General features: G+C 41.2%; 1 protein-coding gene across 1 annotated transcript in view; it reads left to right on the forward strand.

Annotated features, from left to right (window-relative positions):
• The window catches only part of ndst3 (N-deacetylase/N-sulfotransferase (heparan glucosaminyl) 3), a 37073-nt gene extending 16100 nt beyond the window's left edge, over positions 1-20973 (forward strand). Inside the window, exons 5-14 of the mRNA XM_070917375.1 lie at positions 2705-2833; positions 10689-10871; positions 11363-11459; positions 12415-12538; positions 13110-13284; positions 13701-13871; positions 14350-14459; positions 18508-18610; positions 19735-19845; positions 20892-20973. Coding sequence (XP_070773476.1) covers positions 2705-2833; positions 10689-10871; positions 11363-11459; positions 12415-12538; positions 13110-13284; positions 13701-13871; positions 14350-14459; positions 18508-18610; positions 19735-19845; positions 20892-20921 — 1233 coding nt within the window. The 3' untranslated portion in view covers positions 20922-20973. The remainder of the gene's footprint in view (positions 1-2704; positions 2834-10688; positions 10872-11362; positions 11460-12414; positions 12539-13109; positions 13285-13700; positions 13872-14349; positions 14460-18507; positions 18611-19734; positions 19846-20891) is intronic.
• The last annotated feature ends 312 nt before the right edge of the window (positions 20974-21285 follow it).

Raw genomic sequence — 21285 nt, forward strand, 5'->3', positions numbered from 1 at the left:
TAGTAGTGACTGTTAAATATGTTAAGACGGGGGAGCAATGTGAAAGCAGTGTAGGAAAGTAGTGAAAAGACTCATCTCTTGCTCCTAGACATTGCATGCTGCACTGACTAAATAGAAAAAGGAGGCTAGGAAAAAGGGAACAAACTCAAAACTTAGCTCATGCAGGCGGAACATTTTTTTGAGAGGCAGTTTGTGTGTGTGTAGACATGTGCGCCTCCTTGCATACAAAATTTCTAATTTCACTTCAAACCGGCTGGTGAGCTTTTAGATTCTGATAATTCATCTAGCCTCCTGACCTCTCGTGAAGTTACTCTGGGACATCACTCACAACCTCCCCATTTTCGTTACCCTTCACATTCTTTCACTTTCAATTTTTCTTGCAATTTCTGTCTATTAATCTCTTTCCCCTCTGCCTCTTGCTCCATCTTTGTTTGCTCAAAGGAGGACAGGAAGTTGTCTTGAGGCTGTAAAATTGGTGTTTGGGTGTCTCTGTCAGCAGATTGAGGGCCACCCACTGGACCCACAGTATCACAGCAAATCAGACTGAGATATGGGATTGGGCTGTGTGTGTGTGTGTGTGTGTGTGTGTGTATGTCTGTGTGTGTGTGTGTGTGTGTGTGGGTGTGCACTCCACTCGCACAAACATGCATACTTGTGTGTGTGTATTTCTTTTTAAAATGTACTATATCAGTTTGAGCTATAGCTCTGTGGATAATTGGTTTGGTGAAATAGTGCTGAGTGTCTGTGGCTCTGGTGGCCTTCTCTCTCTCTCTCTCTCTCTCTCTCTCTGTCTCTCTCTCTCTCTCTTGTGTGTGTGTGTGTGTTAGTACGAGTGAACGAGTCTGCAGTGTTTTATAGATAAACCAATATCTGCGCTTCCAGCCTTTACTCTATTTCACACAGAGAAGTGCTCCACAAGGAGCTCACAATAAAGACCTTCTTCTCTTCTCTTCTCGTCTCTTCCCTTCTCTTCATTTAATTCATTTAATGACCTAATGAAAAGGCGATTAATTAATCAGCTGTTAAACACTTGATCCTGCACTCTGTCAGTCTTTTGTGCTTGTTTATATCTGTATGGGAGCATTTATTTTACAGCATAAAATAATTTAAATATATATGTCGGCCAAAATACTTTTTGACTCTAACTCAGTGGATACTTTGACGAATGTGAATGCTAGTATTACAGTTGAGGTAAGCTGTAAACAATGACAATATAAAGCCAAAAACAATGTCATTGCTGTTGAATCCACTGTTGCTGTCACCTTTAAAACCCTCTCCCACCATAACATTGTTAGATTTACTAGGAGCCATAAAGAGAATCTGAAAAATTAACATCTGGGACCCTGCTCTCACCGCGTGGCGGTGTACTTTTGGTATTTTCGTGGCCAAGGGTGCTCGGTGCACCTGCTCGAGGTGGGATTAAAAGTAATCCATTATCATCTCCTCCCGCTTCAGTAAACAGCGAGTCACCAAAATACCAAACAGGTGTAGGGGAGGAAAAAATAATTGACAGTGCCCCAGGAAGATTTAACTACACCACTGCAAATCAAGGCCTTATACTATGCACCTGCATGAAAATAGGCATTCTACTGCTGCAGTGAAGTCATCTCGGCCCGACAGCTCATGGCTCTTGCACATCAGTAAATCGTGTGTCCTTTGACAACCCTAATTTGACTCTAATAGACCTTTTTTCACAGCATGTTGACTTGTCATTACAGGAAAGGCACAGGTGGAACTAATAATATTTAATGGTGGCTTCATTCCATTTAAGTGTTAATTAATTACACCTTTAATTAATTACACCTTTGCTTTTTATCCTATGACAAGTCAAAATGCCAGCTGTGAAAAGGGTCTATTACACTCAAAAATGTGACTTGAACCACCTGTGGAAGTGGCACCTGTGCTAACATTACCATATGCTGGACGACACATCAGAATATCCCTGACCTCCTCTGCTGTCTGCTTCTCATATTTGGAAACTGCCATGTAGACAAGTTGGACTCTATAGCTTTACATTTCCTTACATCTGTCATCTTTTATGCTGCTAGCTGCAATATTTTTGTTATTTTAAGTCATATTTGTACCTGGTTTGTTTGTACTTTGGCCTTGAAACGGCTGAATGATCAGCACTTTCAAAAAACCTTACATGGTGCAAGCTGTTTTAGTTTCCTGTTTAATCTCAAATAATTGTATCACAGTGGTTTCATATGCCACTTAAAGTGGAACTCCACAGATTTTACACATCAAAGTCTGTTTACAAGTCTTGGGGAGTACTACTGCATATGTGAAAAAAGTTGTATAAAGCCTTTTTTGTGGCTCCAGAGGGAGCTGTGCGAAATCTGATAAATGTCGTCTTGTAGTCTTCAAGTGATGTCACTTGAAGTTTGAAAATGAAATAAATCATCTGTGGGTGTGGAGTTTACCAGACCTCTGTAGCCCACTCCTCATCTCTGAGACTAGCGGCTCGAGGCTACATTAGCCGCTGATAGCATAACACCTGAACCAGCTGTCGGCAGTCGAGTTGGTCGAGATGGTTAATTGAAAACAGATTCATCATTTTTTTCCCATAATCTTAGAAATTAGTACCTGCTGATCATACGCTGACTGTTCATTTGTACTTCCTGTGTAAACTTAAGTTATGAAAGATATTAACAACTTCTCTTTTTGTGTGTGTGTGTGTGCGTGTGTGTGTGTGTGTGTGTAGGTGCTGCCTCGTCAGACGTGTGGCTTGTTTACTCACACCATCTACTATAAGGAATACCCTGGTGGACCTAAAGAACTGGACAAAAGCATCCGTGGGGGAGAGCTGTTTCTCACTCTGCTACTCAACCCAGTGAGTCAGAGAAACTACACACACATACACAATCACACACACACTCTCACATGCAAACAGATACACAGAGTGAGAAGCAGGGCGGACTTTCTATTTTGATTTTTGCACCTTAAAGAGGCACCAACTGGGTTTCCCGCTCTCTCTGTAAAGGTAACTTCCTCCCTGTCTGGTTCATTCTTTTTCATTTTTGCTTTGTGTGTGCGCGTGTATGTGTGTGCGTGTGTCTGTCTGTCTCTTTTCCTGTCAGGGGCTGCTTCTCACTGTGGAGCTGTGTTCATCTCCCCACTTTAAATTAGGTCTCACCACAGGGGGGTTGCTGTCACACACGCACACACACACACACACACACACACACTCACACACATCCTCCCCCTCTCGCTTACCCCTGCTGTGTATGTCAGCTCAACTCGATTCTACTTTGAATTAAGGAACAGAATTAGGTTTTGGTGGCAGTTAAGATGCTCATCCACGCGCACGTGCTCAGAAGCGCATGCATGCACACAGTTAAAGGTACGCATAGAAATTCCCAGGAATTATCCCCAACAATCTCTCTCTGACTAAAACCACACATGCACAAACACACACAAAGATGCTCATAGACGAGCAGTAGGCTGTATTGAAGTGTCAGGTGGAGGAGTGCCGAACTAGAGGAGCTGTCAAAACTCAGCGAACATCATAGAGTCAAGTGCAGCTTCACACAACAACCCAATCTAGCCCTTTCTTCTCTCTCTGCATCACTTTGTCTCTGTCTGTCTGACTTTCTTAAGATATTATTTCTTTCTCATTTTCTTTATTTTGTCTCTATTTCCTGACATCTTTCTTTTGTTTCTTTAATTTCTTTCTTTGTTTCATTGTTTCTTTGTGTCTTCTGTTTTCCATTCATTACTGTTTTATTCATTTAGATGTATTTTCTTTCCTTCTGTCTGTCTTCTGCAGCACTATGTTGTCACTGCTTAGAAATACTTTATAAGCTTGTTGTTGTACTCTCAATTGACAGTATATATAACAAAACAGTAATCAGTTTATACCCAGTTCAAAAGAGCTCTTATGATTGCTTAATTGTGATGTCCCTAACTTCTCTGTATCAGGTTGCACTTTTCTGGAAAAAAAGATCCTCTGATACACATGAAGTGAAGTGTTTTACATTTCCCCTAGCAGGGACAATGGCTTTCTAATAATAGACAAAGAACTAGGTGGCTGGCATGGAGTAAAAACGAGAGAGAGAGTAATTTACCCTTTTCTATCTAAGGGAGGTGGAGTGATTTGGGCTGAATTGCTTGTAATATATTGTTACAGCAAGGAGTCAGTGGGGAAAATGTACCAGATGAATAATCACTTGTGCCTGTAAAAGTCCTTCTCACGGCCATTTTGAACATGCTTCATAGAATGAATTGTGATTGGGCCTAATAATTATGTGGCCTTTAGCAAAACTCTGTCGTAGTTAGCATGAGCAGCACAAGCCAACATGAGTGGACAAACATACGTGCTGTTGAGGAATAACAGTAGTATTATATTTTATCTTTGGGTTGAAGATATCAGAAGTAAAGACTTCCTTGAGTGCCTTGTAAAAAGGAAATGCCAAGGTTGTCAACTCTGACAGGGCACTATAACAGTTAAGAGGGTTTTTTTTTACTGGAGATTTAAAAGATGCTGGAATCTTTACAGGCATGGAAGCACGCAGTCCGTAAAAAATATTGACATGACCACTTTTAACGGAATTAAAATCATGGACTTGCTCTTATAAAATTTACATTTTCCCACCTCCCCCTTTAAAACTTTTCCTGTTCAAATAATCACACACTGACCACAGGCTGCCTTTTGGTTGGTGAGAGGAGCTTCTTCCATGATGGCTGGACTGAGTGCCTCCAGAGTAAACACTCCATAAAGTCAAGGCACCAAATGATCCAATAGAGGGTTACCCAAAGGCTCCATGTTCTAAACACTCAGTTTATTCCTCAGATTCTCCATCATGCTCTAAGTGCAAATGCAATGTGAGAACCCTTGCTTTTTCATTCAGCTTCTGCCTTATGTCCCTAAAACATCAATATATTATTCAGTTCTATTTGGAGATGTATAAACGCATGTACCTGACCAAGGATGTACCACTTGAGAATAAAACAAAACATATTTATGCAGGCAGAATGTTTAAACATTGGCTAGCCGAACATACCGACTTATATTCAAAGGTTACATTCATTTATTAAGGAAGCCCAAAACATTACAGTAATTATGATATGGTAACTCCTTTCTCACATAATTCCCTAGCAGACACAGGAATGCTGATGATGTACTAATGGTGATGGTAGTAATGATGGTCCTGGTAATGAAAGTTTGGTGTTTCTCATTAGAATTATAATAGTGTGGTGCTAAAGCAGCCTTGTACAACAATAATGATAAACTGTATTTGTTAACCCAGTTTTCTTAACTGGGTTACAAAATGCAATTAAAAGAACACAATTAGCAACAATGGAAAAATACAGTAGAAATAAAATATGAATAAACCAAGTTCTGCAGTATTTATTATTAGGTAACATTACAGTAAATGTAATCCATTTGAAAAGGTATAACAAAACAGAAAGAAATTATTGTATAAAAGCATTGTAATAATATTATTATATTGAAGTACATATTATACCCAAATTACATCAAAGATATAAATATATTTTCCATCACTGAAATGCCTCAGTTTCCTGACTGTACTGAGCTTGGGTAGAAGCAATCTGTTTTTTAATAATATACCTCACATATTCTCCTCCATCACATTGTTTTCATTACATTTTTGTTGTGAGTGAGATGCGTGTTCCTGAGGTCATGATTAGTGATAGAAATATTTCTATAGATAATTTGTATGTGTTACGTTTGTGTAGCTGTGTCTGTTGATAGCTGCTCAAAGGACCTAATAACGTATTTGCTGGCATCACCAGTGATGTCATCTCAACATGAGCTCACAAACCATGAGCTCACAAACCATGAGCTCACAAACCATGCCTCTGCACGCTCACTGTCCCTCTCTGTGTCTTTCACTCACACGCACACACACACACACACACACAAACACACACACACACACACACACACACACACACACACTCATATATATTACATAAGGGTTTGAATTTCTTCTTGAAAGCCAGAAACACACAGAGGCTAATTACATTTTTTTCCTCTGTTTCCACAATCTTTTGTCCTTCTCTCTCACTGCCTCCCTTTCTTCATCAGTGTAATAAGAGATGAAACTCTCCTCTTGTTGTATCTCTTAATGAAGAGACCTATTAAACATAAAAGCATTTTTAAGAATTTAATGAGAGCTATCTGCCATGACGTACGTCCACACACACACACACACACACACGCTCACACATACATACAGACTGATGAGTTATTTTCGCCTCTCCCTGCTATGTTTCCATTTGCAGACGCAAACGCTTTCATTAGTGTGTGCACTTTGTGCGTGTAATCAATAGTGTTCTGTAGCTCCCTGCTTTAGTCCCCCGGGGGTTTCCTATTGTTTGATGATCTGCACATTGGTAACATTGTCACTTCACATTCAATGACTTTAAATCACATTTCACTGTGGTGGACAACAACCAAAATATTGCATGCGTGTGTGTACATGTGCATGTATTGTGTGTGCTTGCGTGCGTGTGTGCATGTGTCTATGTGCGTTTGGATACTTTTGCATCATTCCTGGCTGCATCAGCAATCATTGAGCTCCCCGTCTCACATAAGCTCGAAAATCGATTGGACGACCTAGACTCTGCAAACAGCCAATAGGGCACAAGTCATTCCCCAATAAATGGCCAGAGAGATGGTGAGAGAGAGGGGGGACAGAGATGGGGGGGAGGGAGGGGAAGAGGAGAGCGAGGCAGGGGAGAGACAGGGAGAGCAGGGTGAGAAGGTGGCAGACAGATTGAGATTTAATTTTCAGGTCACGGCATCTTGTGTCACTTGAGAATCCAGACACATACAGAGAGGAAGTGATGCACATACAGGCGCGCACACACACACACACACACACACACACACACACACACACACACACACACACACATAAACACACACCAGTGCATATGTTTGTGTGTCAGCATCCAAGTATCTGCATATGCGTGCATGTGTATCTTTGTATAAATGTGTGTCTAGCTGACATAAGCAGAGCTGTAGACATATATCAGGGCTGACATTTAGCGCTTAGCTCTGCCACTAAGCTTATTAGCCAAACACCAAATATCAGCACAATCTCCCTCCCTCCTATAGCTCTCTGTTTTACCCACTACTCACCCTCACATCCCTCACCTTTCCTCTCCTGTCCAGGGCTCTGGTGGCCTTCCATCGCTTTCTTTCTTTTTCTAAATTTCAACCTGTTCATCTTGACTTTGTTCACAGGTGTGAATCTTCCCACACTTCTTTTTGTCTCGTTTCCACTCCTTCCTTTTCTTTCTCCGGAGTCCTGCTGATTGCTACTGAAGGCTTTGGCAGCTCATCAACACATGCAGGCTCTCAAACACACACATACTCTCTCTCAGTCACACACACACACACACACACACACACAATAAGCTACAATCCAAACAGGAGGAGAAATTACAAAGTGAGAGCAAAGCAGTGAAAAACGGCAGCATGGAAAGGGCCAGAAGATGTTGACTGGAGCAGGCAGAATAAATTGAATCGAAATCATTTGCTGTATTGACGTTCAGCTTTCAATTATCCACTGATGAGACAGAGACAGCGAGATGGTCTGTGAGAAAGAAAGAGAGAGGGACACTGCAAGAGCAAGAAGGGGAGAGAGGACGATGACAATGAAGGAGAGAGAATGAAACCAGGAGGGGGGGTAGGCTTCTTTTTAGTAGCAATAACAATTCAATCAGGGAGAAATGTATGTGGAACTAAGTGGTCTGTAATGGGAAACAGGCTGCTACAGCTACACATTGAAGGAGAGAGAAGGCAGCAGAAAAAGCAGAGACGGACAGGGAGTGAGAGAGTGCTATCTATAGATAGATAGATAGATAGATAGATAGATAGATAGATAGATAGATAGACAGAATGTGGAAAAAAACAAGTCATTTATTCAAAAATGCAATCATGTTAGAGGGGATTGGAACATGTCACAAACTCAAATACATGACTGGTGGTTCTCTTAATCTTCTAAGACATGGCATTTGTGTGTGTGTGTGTGTGTGTGTAAGTGAGTGTTTGTGTGCCTGTGTGTTCATGTGTGCATGGATTTTGAAGAACATTACTCCATGTTGGACTGACATGCTTCATCAGAGCATCTAGGTCAGCATGAGATCGGAGGGGGAGCGGGGGGGCAAAAAAAACAAAACAAAAGTGACTTTTTGGAACAGACAAGATTGAGTGAGAGCAAGACATTAAAAGGATGAGAGTAGAAGGAGGAAATGAAGCTGCGTAGGAGCAATGAGAAGAAAAGACAAGGGACAAAGATTAAAAGAGGGACGCTGCAGGGTTGGGTTTATTCCTCTAATTTTTACAGTTTTCTCCCAGTCACGTTCCAAGTATGATTTGAGCCCAATTCTGGTGTTAAATTATTAGCACAGTATTCCTTATTAAAGGCACATAGGGGACTCAAAGCAATCCAATATTCAGGAAATGAGACGTGGCAATAGATACAGAGAAAAGGTTTATATGGTTCAGTTAATTGAATTCTTAGCCGCAGTGAGTTCCTCTACCAAAAAGGGCTTGCACTGTGTCGGGAGATTAACACTCTCTCAAGTGGCTTTTTTTTATGTTTTTTTTTTTTTAATTCAGACTCACCTGCCAAGGTTACTCTCTCTGTCTTTCCCTTTGTTACCCTGCTCTCTGTACTTTTTCGCCCCTTTTTTTTCTGCCGTTCTCCAATTACAAACACAAATCATCTTCTCTCTCTCCCCCTTTGTTTAATTTGGCAGCCAGTGCTTAAGCTCCATAATGAATGTTTCCATGTTCAATAACACTCAGATTCTCTCTCTCTCTCTCTCTCTCTCTCTCTCATACATACAGTGCACCACACGTCCCCTCACAGCCTGAGTCAGACATCATAAGGTATTGAGTGGTTTGAAGGGAACATAAATCACTTTTTGATCACCTTGCCTGCTTTTAAAAAAAAAGAAAAAGCACAAAACAACACAAAAAGGGAGAGGTGGGAGACTTGAAATGGTTTATAACATCTTATTTACAGGTCAGATTTGTCTGCATTCACTGTTCATCAGTCCAAAACCTTTTCAACGTACAACATTCCTATCATGCTCTTATTTTCCATCCTCCACTACTGCAGCATGCCATTGCAAATATTCCCTCTCAATCCCAAATGTGAATAAATGTTTCTGGTGAGACACTGTCAAATTAAATTTTACACATTTCTAAGAGTAGTGCTTCAAGCTCTCCATTCATGCTACGAAGAGGGAGGAGCAAGCAAACATTTCTTACTGGCTGGTGTTTCTGTTATTCCTGGTTGTTCCTGGTTGAGTGCTTGGTGATGCCTTGACAGGGGTTCCACATTGTTGCTCTGACATCAACTAGATTGATATAAAGCCGGCAGTGCTGGATGGTGCGCTGCTGGTTTGCTTAAAGTGAGCACAAGGTAAGAAGGTGGTGGCAGATGCACACAAATGCGCTGGCATACACAAACGCACAGATGCATAAACAATTACGTTCACACACACACATAAAAAATGACTCTGACATACATACCCTTGCTCCTCTCTCTTCTTTCTCTGCTGCGTTCTTTGTCACAAAGACACACACAACAAGCCACACACATGTCTGGTTCCTCCTTTCTCCCTCCCACTGTGTTTCTCTCTCACACACACACACACATTCCTCCCATCAGTATTCGGGGGCGATCAGTATTCTGAACAGCTTTCCAGGTCGGCCGGACGCTGATCCATCAAACCCCGACACTGTGTCGCTTTGTATCTACGGCAACCTTCAGCGTTAAAGAGGAGCACCGACAGTCCTCTGTCACCAAGAAATTCACTGTGTGTGCTGGTGTGTGTCTTTCTGTGTATGTGTGTGCGTTCACATTCATAGCCATTCTCCCAAATATACTGAGACACAATCATTCATGCACACACAGACACACACATGCTCACATCCACCAAATAATTCATATCTTAATGGCTGGTGTTACCGTTTCATCCAGACTCTTCACATCCCCAAGCTCCCTCCAATCACAAAAGAAGCATGTGTGTGTTTGTGTGTGTGTGTGTGTGTGTGTGTGTGTGCATTTGTCTGTAGCAGCTGTCTTAGCTTGTCTCTTTGATCAGCCTATAAAAGCACTGAGGCGTAGACAGATAGCCTGGACCAACACACTATCGCTCCTTCACTCCCTCTGAGCCTCTCCTTCCCCCTCACACATTAACCGTCATGAACACACACGACACACTTTCCTGTGTGTAGCCGCATCTCTCCCATCACCCAGTGGCTATGAGGAGTATTGTGCTGCCTCTCTCAGCTTTATCTATCAGAAGTGGTGAATACATCAGTTTCACTTTATCTGTTTTCCGCTTTATACTTGAAACTGTATTGCGCTGAAAGTTAATGTATAATCTTACATAACAAAAGTGAGTGTGTCACTTTGCAAAGTGATAACAAATATTGATGCTCGGTGGACAGCTGCTCTGTTAGTGACTTTAAAACCATCACACACTGAGAAATAATCTGTTTGCTTTCCACTGCAGCCACTGCAACAGTAATTAGATTTACTGCGCTGCCTCAGTTTTTCACAAACATGGGAACTTGGGAAATGAGATTTTGACTTTATCGCAATTTTGCACAACACAATAACTACATATTTCCTTCTCTCCATTCCTTTCCCTTTTCCTCTCTGCCCCCCTACTCTGTCTCTGTTTCTCCACCGTAGATCAGTATATTCATGACCCACCTGTCTAACTATGGCAATGATCGACTGGGTCTTTACACATTCGTCCACCTGGCCTCCTTTCTTCGCTCGTGGACAAACCTGAAACTCCACACACTCCCCCCCGTGCAGCTTGCGCACAAGTATTTCCAGCTTTTTCCCGAACAAAGGAACCCACTCTGGCAGGTGTGTATGCGTGGGTATTTGCCCACCTGCTTGGGCTTGTGTGTTTTTGCACTTGTCTGTACATTTTTTACTGTGCATTTCTTTGGAATAAGTTATGTAGATCCAAAAACATTCAGGGAGAAAACAGATTGTGTGAGCTGTGTGATGTGGAAAGTGAAACCCATTTTCTTTTGTAGTCTACAAATTATGATTTAAAAGAAGGCAAGATGGACTTTTTGCTAGTATTTACTCTGATTTATTATACTGATTGTTTAGGATTTGATTGTAAAGTTGTTCAAGCTGACTTTTCTATAGTATTATTTGAAAATGTATATGCAGCACTCTTGTTTAGGCCCATGCCGGCTGGGAATAGTGGTATGCATGACACAATAACAAAAACTTCATTCTACAAAGTAAATCCTCCATGCAGTGGATGAATGGGCGTGTATATTTTATGTAGTACATGTACATCTTTACGTTAAACCGCTAACCCTTTGTCTGTGTCTCTGTAGAACCCATGCGATGACAAACGGCATAAAGACATCTGGTCTAAAGAGAAAACCTGCGACAGGTTACCTAAATTCATGGTCATAGGACCACAGAAAACAGGTAAGCTACACGCAAACATACACTCAGATGTGCACATGCAACAAAGAGACTCCTTCTGTGTACCCAGGTGTCTAGATCCTCAACATCAGAGCCCATTCATTTAATCCCCCTCGCTCCTTTGGTCCTGTCAGAGGGAGACAAAGGAGGAGGCTCTTACCTCCTTTCTTCCACCCACACACTATCTATTTCAGATGCATAGAGATACAGTACTGAGCTACCACCCTCTCCTTCTTTCTTTTTCTTACTTTGTCTCTGAGACAAAAAGAAGAGGAGATTATTAAAAATCTATAAACGCCACTTGGATCCATCCGTGTTGCCTTCGTGTGATTTCAGGAATTGTAATTGCTGGTGTTTGGTGTGAGAGGTGAGGAGGTCCCGTAATGATGCTAATTAACCGGGTGATAATTTCCTAAATGAGAGGAGGGGTCACTATAGCAACATTAGCTGCCCAACAACGACTACAGTACAATAAATTCTCATTTTAGAACAGGGTATGTCTCACATGTCATAGATGTTAGAGCAAATAGGAAACAGGGTGAGGGGGGAGATGTAACAGGATGTGTGGGAGTAAGTGTGCGGGGAACGGGGTGAAAAGAGAGCTGCTGAGGGTGAGACAGAGGGCATGACCAGAGCCCCAGTGCTGATTGGTGTCAAATGGTTTTGAATCATTTGATGGGCAGGTCTGTGATCTTTGCAGACACACACACACACACACACACACACACACACACACACACACTCACACACACACACACAGTGTATTCTCAGCAAGATATAAATCTTATGGAGGGAAAAATCATCCAGTATGGATCAGTGGATGACAGCTCTCACACAAGCTGACACACACACACACACACACACACACACACACACACACACACACACACACACACACAGACTACTCTATGCTGAGCTGAATTAACGAGCCAGTTATGAATTATGCCCTTTCTTCCAGGAACGACAGCACTTTATCTCTTCCTACTCATGCATCCCTCCATCTCCAGTAACTTCCCCAGTCCAAAGACTTATGAGGAGGTCCAGTTCTTCAACACCAATAACTACCACAAAGGAATTGACTGGTGAGAATACACACAAACACACACAACCACTTACCCCTGTCTTTCATTCTTTTTATTAGCCAGAAACTAAGGTGAAATTAAAGTTTATAAATAACCTTTTTTTTATTTTGCCAAGTTGTTATTGACTGTTATGTGTCTTGCACACTTCAATGATACATTAAGTAGTTCAAAACAGTTCAGCTACGTCTTCAAAATGATCTTTTAAGCCTGCAAACATAAGCCAACAAACATATGGCTGCCTAAATTGACCCATAAATGGGTTACTTAGCTTACAGAGACACAGCTGGTGCAGTCTCCGAAGTCATCCAGAAAAGACTTAACTCTGAAAGTTCTTCATGAAACACTGTTCAAATTATATTGTATGAGTTCATTTTAGGCTCATTGTCTAAGCACAGATTAAGGCCATAACTTTGTGACTTCAGAACTTGAATCTGACTTTGAAACAAGTTAGCAGCATACACTCTGGGGTGACTGAGTTTGCAGCAATGCTGTGTCACTTGTGTATGAGGTGTGTATCATGAGTGTATGCATTTATATTTCTCCTCAATTTTCTGCACGTCTGTTGCCTCAGGTACATGGAGTTTTTCCCGGTGCCCTCTAATGTTAGCACGGACTTCCTGTTTGAGAAGAGCGCTAACTACTTCCCCTCAGAGGAGTCCCCACGGCGAGCTGCTGCCCTGCTGCCCAAGGCTAAGATCATCACACTGCTCATCAACCCCTCTGACAGGGCCTACAGCTGGTATCAGGTACTCACACAATCACAGAATATAGCAGATGCCAGTGACTGTATGTGTATTATTTTTTAACTCTACAGCTGCCTGCTTCATCATCATATGATATGCTTCATCTCTTGATTGATTTGAATTGAGTTCTTTATCAAAGACTGTTTGGACACTGATTTCTGTCTGCGAGTGTGTTAGTTAATGAGCCTCATCTATATGTTTGTGTGTATGTGTGAAATGTCACAAGAACCTGAAATCTTATTTTTAAGTCTGTTTGACTAATGAGACATGAATAGCAACAACGTGCCAGCTCAAATGTTATGTCATTGTCCACAATAAAAATTGACGTTGACAAAGTTGTAATTATATTGCTTGATGTTTAAGATGAGACCAGTTGCACAATAAGAGTTATTTGAAGTTGTATCCGCTATCCTTCCCAGCATCAAAGAGCTCATGAGGACCACGCAGCCCTGCGGTTCACCTTCTACGATGTCATTAGCGCACGACCGGGAGCGCCAGCCGAGCTCCGCTCCCTGCAGAGCCGCTGTCTCATCCCCGGTCTCTACTCCACCCACTTAGAGAGGTGGCTCACTTACTACCCTGCTAACCAGGTATGCACGGCCACAGATACAGGCAATTGCACTCTATTGCGCTATAATACCAAACACATGCACAGATCATACAGTATGTAATGTTAAAGCCTTGCATTGGTTTTGAAAGATGGGATTTGTTGATCACAACTTCTGGAGAAAGGGAACGATAGATGAGATATATTTTTGAGATTAACTTCCTTTAATGATGTTCATTGTTGTCGGGGACATAATTGAAGGAATGGTAAATACTACTAATTACACTTTGTACATTGCCTGCAGGAATTAGTAGCAATACACCATAAGAAGAAAAAGAGTAAAGTGATATATTACATCAGCTGCTATTTTCCAACTTTCGGCTGTCATTAAAGTGGACCTAGTTGCACTGAAGAAGCTGCTCCCGTGCTTTTGCTTTTACCCAGCACCTAAATGAGTTGTAATGCACTAACTATTTGGTTAATAGCACCCAGTGTTACAGTACGAATATATCTGTGTGCAGGTGATGATTATAGATGGCCATCAGCTGAGAACTGACCCTGCGGCAGTGATGGATGAAGTCCAGAAGTTCCTGGGAGTCACTCCTCACCTCAACTACTCCCAGGCCCTTACGTAAGTCTCTCTTGCATTCTCTCTCTTCGATCCCTGGCGTCCTGGAGTAAGGGCGCCTTTCACCTGCCGTGCACTGTGATAGAAATGATTCAAGCTGTAACGAGACTCCAAACCACAATCTGTGTGAAGCCTGACATCTACTGGTGAACAGCAGGGCACTAAACTGGCCATCTCCTCTTTGCCAGTCTTTGGTGCCAGGTGGTCCCATTCTCTGAAAAGCACAACAGACAGTGACATCACCTGGCACCAAAGATCAGCCAATAGCAGATGGGTGGCTCACTACTTGCTTTGAGCCATTACATGACCGCCTTTTCACAGGTTTAGGTTTGGGCTATTGTCAGTATTTGAAGGAAAGAAAAAAAGGTAGTATGTGAGCAAAGAGGATATTGATACAAGATGAACAAGAGATGATGAGACAAAAAAGAGAAGAGAAACAGCAATGAAGAAAGGGAGGGTAACTTGATGAATGGAGGCATTCATTTCACCTCAAATTTGTCACATTTAAGTATAGATACGGCAGAAATTATTAGGTATAATGGCAAACAAAATAATACCAGGTAACATAGCAGGTAATTTTGTGCACTGCATTGCTTTTATTGAGGAATGACTTAATAAGCCTTATTTATTCTGATCTGATCTAATCAGTGATAGACATTTACATCTGGCTGAGGCTGACACTCCTATTTTAGGCATCACTTCCAAACATATTAGGAATATCAACATCTGATTACTTTTCTTGTATAATATATATTTACATTCATGAATAGTATTTGTATTACATTATTAATAGACAAACTTGTTCTAGCAATAACAATATGATGCCTACTCTTGCCAAAAGACAAGTCAAGTGTTGAAGTCCCCTGAGTCACTGGCCTCGGATCAGATCCCAACAGAGCATTAAGTGTCTCACTTACACTTCCTACCTACAGCTGTCTGAATAACTTAAAGTATGAAAGGTTAGTGCACTGCACAATGTCAATCCAAAAGAACTAAAACAGCTAAGACACCTTTGCCAGTAACCAAGATAAATAACTAATGCAACTTCCATGAACTAAACATATTCTTTGCAGTCTTTCACAACAGAAATAAGGGATTTAATTGTGATTTATGATGTTTGCAACCACAAATACAGCATATCCTGTTAATATACTCAAATAATAACCCTAACCCTAACCTTAAATAAGAAATGTGGAAGTACAGTTCCTTTAAATATTCTGATGTAGCCGTATAAAGACCAGCTGGATTGACCAGCATATGAGGCATATTCTCAATAGTTGTTAATTAAACTCGAGAACAGCATCATGTGTTTATTCTATACTACAGATATACTACACTGCACAACCAGTGTATTCAGATAATAACGTAACATAATGTGGAATATGTTGGAATGGATGCCTAAAACATGCATGTCAACAAAATTCTCTAGAGTTTTAATACAACTCAAAAGAGCCTGATGCTCTGTTTCAACTCATTCTTCATTAGAGATTTTGCATGTGAGTTTGGGAGGAGTGGTAAACTGTTTATTTCTCAAGCAGCACTCATCAGAATGCAATCTGCCTGCAAGCCCTCAAATCTCCAGACAGGGACATCTAGAGTTGTAGCTCAGATTGGGACAGACAGTGCCTCTGTCTTGAATCACAAGCCCACATGCATACAAATAATTTGTAAAGAGATGCATTTTGACAGAATAATAAGGAAGCTGTGAGTGTGTGTGTGTGTGTGTGTGTGTGTGTGTGTGTGTGTGTGTGTGTGTGTGTGTGTGTGGTTTGAGTGTGTGTGTGTTTTTGGTGAAGACCGAGTTACACAAAAGCCTAATCTTTCTTTTCTCCTTCTCATTCTTTTGACATGGCAGCGGTCTGACAGATCCTCAACACTGCAGCCTATTTATTTAATCCCCCTGTCCTTTCTTCCTCCTGTCCTGTCAGAGGAAAACTGAAGGAGAACCACTTAACTCTTTTTTTTCTCTCTTATTCACCCACTGATGCATGCAGATAAAGAACAATATTTGCATCTTTCAGTCACATTCACATTAGCCCTCATACACTGACTGCCAAATAGCAGTTAACAATAATGTATATATTTTTACTTTTTCTTTAGCTGCACATTGTATGACTATACAGCATACACAAGTTGCATAAATGTATACATACATAGAAAAAAAATCGACATAATATATGCTGTAGATAAACATACATCCAAATAAACAGTGCATGTGCAGGCATACACATACATGCTGTATACACATGCACATATACACTTAAATACACATACAAAGATACATATACATACATCTTAATACATGCATATGTATTCATGCATGTACTATATATACTGAGTATTGAAAATCTCCCAATGCTTCTTTTCCTTGATGGGTTGTCACATGACATGCTGCTGGGGTGCAATAGTATTTGCACTCTGCTAATAGAGAGGCAGTTTGGCTTCATAAGGGATGCCCATAGAGCCATTATGGGGATGTTATAAAGGCATCAGATTTTATTAAAATATTTCTCCCTCAGTTTTGTGTTTTTTACATTCAGTAATGAATTTAAGTTCCTTCTCAGGCCCACACGTACTGTACATACTCCAGTAATTATATGTTATCTCTCTTATATCATTGTTATTGTGTCTCTTTGGGAGCCATGTTTTCTGATGTCTGCTCTTTCCAACAGTGAAGTTGTGTTCACTGTCCTTACCTATTCATGTACCTGTAAATCACAGCAGTCAGCTAACCTTCCACCATGTTTTGTTTTTTTTACTGGAGTGAGTCTTGATCTTGAGACAGCTCCCTTTTTACAAACGCTGTTATTAGATAGGAACTTATTGAAGATACTAGATCATATTTAACATTTTTCAAATGTATTGTCACATTTAAATGAAAATAGAAATCAGTAAATCAATAAAATGAATGCATAAAAGTAAAATAATCACAGAAAAAGAATGAAAAAAAGACAGGTGTGCTTCTGGTGTCCCCACACTGGGGATCTTGGAGGGCAAAAGAAGTAATTTTAAAAAGAAAATAAATGTGCTTTCATCCATTGGTAGGTTGTAGCTTCAAGAATCCAATTCCAGGTTCAACTGGATGGTTAAAATAAAAAGTATTTGATAAAAATGGACTAGTATATTAAAGGTCCCATATTCACACATCCACTAGAGTAGCTTTGCATGATTCACAGTTCAAAAAAGTCCTTATTTATCTTCTACTGGCCCTTTATGCAGCCCCTCGGTTCACCCTCTGCCGTTTCAGGCAAACTTGACTTGAAGAGTAGTCCTTAGCAAAGCGGTCGAATAACTTAGACGGACTGAGCGGGTGGATGAGTGTGTCCCTGTACTTCGTGGGTGTGCCTGAAGCAGATGACCTGCTGGGGGCGTGGCTGAGTGCAATGACTGTATAGTTGTGACATCACAACCTTACGGAAGTCCTGACAGCTCCTAGACCTGCTTTCTAATCAAGAAATACATGGAAATCTCACTTTCTACAATATGGGACGTTTAAAAAAAATTCATAAACTCGTTTTGGCACAGTTGCTTTCCTCACAATGAACCCCAACCAATAAGTAAAGCAACCACAATTCTAAATTAGATTTACATTAAAGAGAGTAAACAACACAAATTATAGCCTATGCATATTTCTAATTATATTTTACCATCTCATAAAGAACTAGTATGTCATTCATTACCAGTGGATATATACAATATTCATGATTACTGTGTGTCTGCATTGAGAGCGAGAGATAGAGAGCGAGAGATAGAGAGCGAGAGATACAGGCTGCACAATGGAGAGGAGAGACCTGGAGAGGGAGGGCGATAGAGACAGAGAGAGATAAAACAAGACAGCCCGACAGTCAGAGAGACACTGATAGCAAAAGAGTAAGAGACAGACAGAGAGTGTGTTGAATGCGTAGTGACATTTATGTCTGATCTGTGAGTGTAAGATGGCCCCACTGTAATTTCTTCAATGTCTCTGAACTACTCGTTCATTTTTTTAAATTAAGATTTCTCTTCTTTCTCTCTTCTGTCTGTCTCTCTCTCTCTGTTTCTTTTCTCTCAGGTTTGACCCTCAGAAGGGCTTTTGGTGCCAGCTCCTTGAGGGAGGAAAGACAAAATGTTTGGGGAAGAGCAAAGGCAGAAAGTACCCTCCTATGGAGCCAGAGGTAAACTTATGCATTTTAATTAAAATAGATTTTAATTAAAATTACTTTTTAAAAGATGTATGCATTGAGAAAGAGACAAATAAAAAAGAAAAGGCAGCAGCCTGACTGACGGTGACAGCCCACAGTGCCCTCCTTAGCTGTGGCAAAATTTCCCACAGGACTCAGCATTGGGGTGGAAACTGTCAGCCAATAAGATCCAGCCAGAAAGTTACAACCTAATTATGAGGACTCAATAGTGACACAACACCCGTGAGAGAGAGGATGGGAGGCGGGGGGATTAGGATGGAGGGAGAAAGGTAGAAGGAGAAAATCCAATCCATAAATCTTTGTCCTGGGTACTGATTCCATAGAGGAGAGACCGGAGCTGCCGACAATGAATCACACATTTGCTCACACATGAAGACAAACACACATAGATACAATTTGTCTTCCCACATGTGCTGACACATGGCTAATGGCTGCGCCTCAGTGTCACCTGTAATTAAACTGTATTTGAGTTTCCACCAGGGGGACAGAAGGAGAGGACAGGTGAGGAGGGAGGAGATGGAGGGAACACCAGGGAGGAGAGACACGAGAGGGGGAGATGAGGGATGCACACAGGAGGGAGAGAGATAATGGATCTCATGCATCCTTCATGTAATTTTCCCCCTCTCTCTTACCTCTCTTTTCTTAGCTCTGTTACCACTCGGCACTTAGTGGCCCTAAAGTCCTATTGAGAAGAAATAAACTAATCTAAAGATGGTGGCACATCATTAATCTCTCTCAAAATCTTGTTTGCCCCCTGCTCCCATGCTGCCTTTCTTATTTTCTCCTCTAAATATCCCTCCTACCAACCCCTTTTCCACTACCTGCACTCCTCCCCTTTCCTGCTTCCTTCTATCCTTCCTTTTTTCTCCTTGCTCATGCCTCTCCCCCCTTTCCTGCCTATGTCTTTTTATACTTTCTGTCTTCCCCATCTACCACTTATCAAATCCTGACTCACCAACTTGTATCCTTTCCCTATTTGTTTTATTTCCTCACTCCATCTCCCTTACTCCCCCGTCTATGTCTGCTCATCTTCTTACCTACTTTGCTCTCACCCTTCCACTTCTTCCATCTTTTTCCTTCCCTTCTTCTCTCTTCAGGCACATGCATATCTCTCCAGGTACTACAGGGAACACAACGTGGAGCTGTCAAAGCTGCTGCATCGTCTCGGACAGCCCCTTCCCTCCTGGCTAAGAGAGGAGCTGCAGAAGGTCAGCAGCATTAAACTCTGTGACACTCCTCTCACCAGCTTATAAATGAGAGTTAAAATTTCTAAATGAATTTAAATCAGTGGATAGTGAAAAAATGTTTCTTAAAGCTCCTGAAAACGTGGTTTCAAATGATTTCTTTGCAAGATAATCTTTTACCTATAAACCTTCTTAGTTGTTATTTATTAAGCGCTTAACTCTCAAAAACCCCATCCTGCTTCATCAGGACTGTGTGGGCTGTGGTTTGATCGGGGGCTGGTTTCACAAAGATATTTGAGATTGGTCTGTAGTGTTAGGCTAGTATTCATTTTGCTTTTATATCAGTTTACTGCAAGTTAGACAGTTCCACAAAAATAAAGATAGACCTTTTTTAAGCCTAAAAAGTTAGCCACCCTACCCTTAGGCTAACTCAGGGGGGAAAAGGGGCAAAGGGGAAAACATGGCACATAATTTATGGTTTGTCAACACTGTTGGGGAGTGAGCAATGAGGAGGGAGGTCTTCAGAGGATAAATCTGAATCTGATTGATAGAATATGTTTTCAGGGCCTTTAAGGCCTAAATTAAACCATACAAAGCAAACAACAAAAGCAAAATGTTTGGATAGAGTACCAATGAACATTTCAAAATACAAAGGAAATACAAGTATTGCTGGCTTATGAGAAAAAACAGATATCTTTTGAATTTGATTACCTCATAATCCTGTCAAGGTATTCAAAGCATGCACTTAAATGAGGCTTCATGCCGTCCCACCTTGATCTCTGCAGAGGCCTCTTTCTTCTGCAGTGCTCAACATTGTTTGTTTTTATGTCTGCGGATTTGTTTGTGCTGTTTGTCACTGTTTATGAATAAGAGGGAGTCACTTGACAAGTCTGCTTATGTTTTCCATCCATTCACAGCAATCACAGTATGTTTTCTTCCTTTTTTTCATGGTTTGAATTTGAATCAAAAGAAAACAAAATGGAATTAAATTACTTTTCCCCTCTTTTTTCCCTTTTCTCTGTGTTTCCCTCTCTATCCCCTCTCTCTCTTTACCTCTTTCTGAAGGTTAGATAACCTTTGCGTCCATGAACCAGGGTTAAAGGTCAAGGGGTCAAAGACCAGGAAGTGACCAGGAGCACCTGACCTTCAGATGCACTGTCTGTGGCCTTTTAGTGAACCCTGAGGTGAAGACAAGGACGGGGTGCCTTGTTTCACGTAGGAGCTGTGACACTGCTGAAGGGAGCAGAAGTCATGAACGCGCAAAGAAACTTTGATGGGCAGAAACGGGACTCTTGAAAGGATGAATGGATTGATAGATGGACGTGTGGATGGAGGAATGACAGTTTCAGGTGACTCAGAAAGCTCTGAAGAAAGTAGGACTAAAAGGAAAAACCACACTACAATGATGAAGACAATGGGAGACAAAGTGCATTTGGCAAGTCTTTGATGCCCAAACCCTGTTCT

Source organism: Enoplosus armatus, chromosome 2, assembly GCF_043641665.1.
Source record: "Enoplosus armatus isolate fEnoArm2 chromosome 2, fEnoArm2.hap1, whole genome shotgun sequence".
Taxonomy (NCBI): Eukaryota; Metazoa; Chordata; class Actinopteri; order Centrarchiformes; family Enoplosidae; genus Enoplosus; species Enoplosus armatus.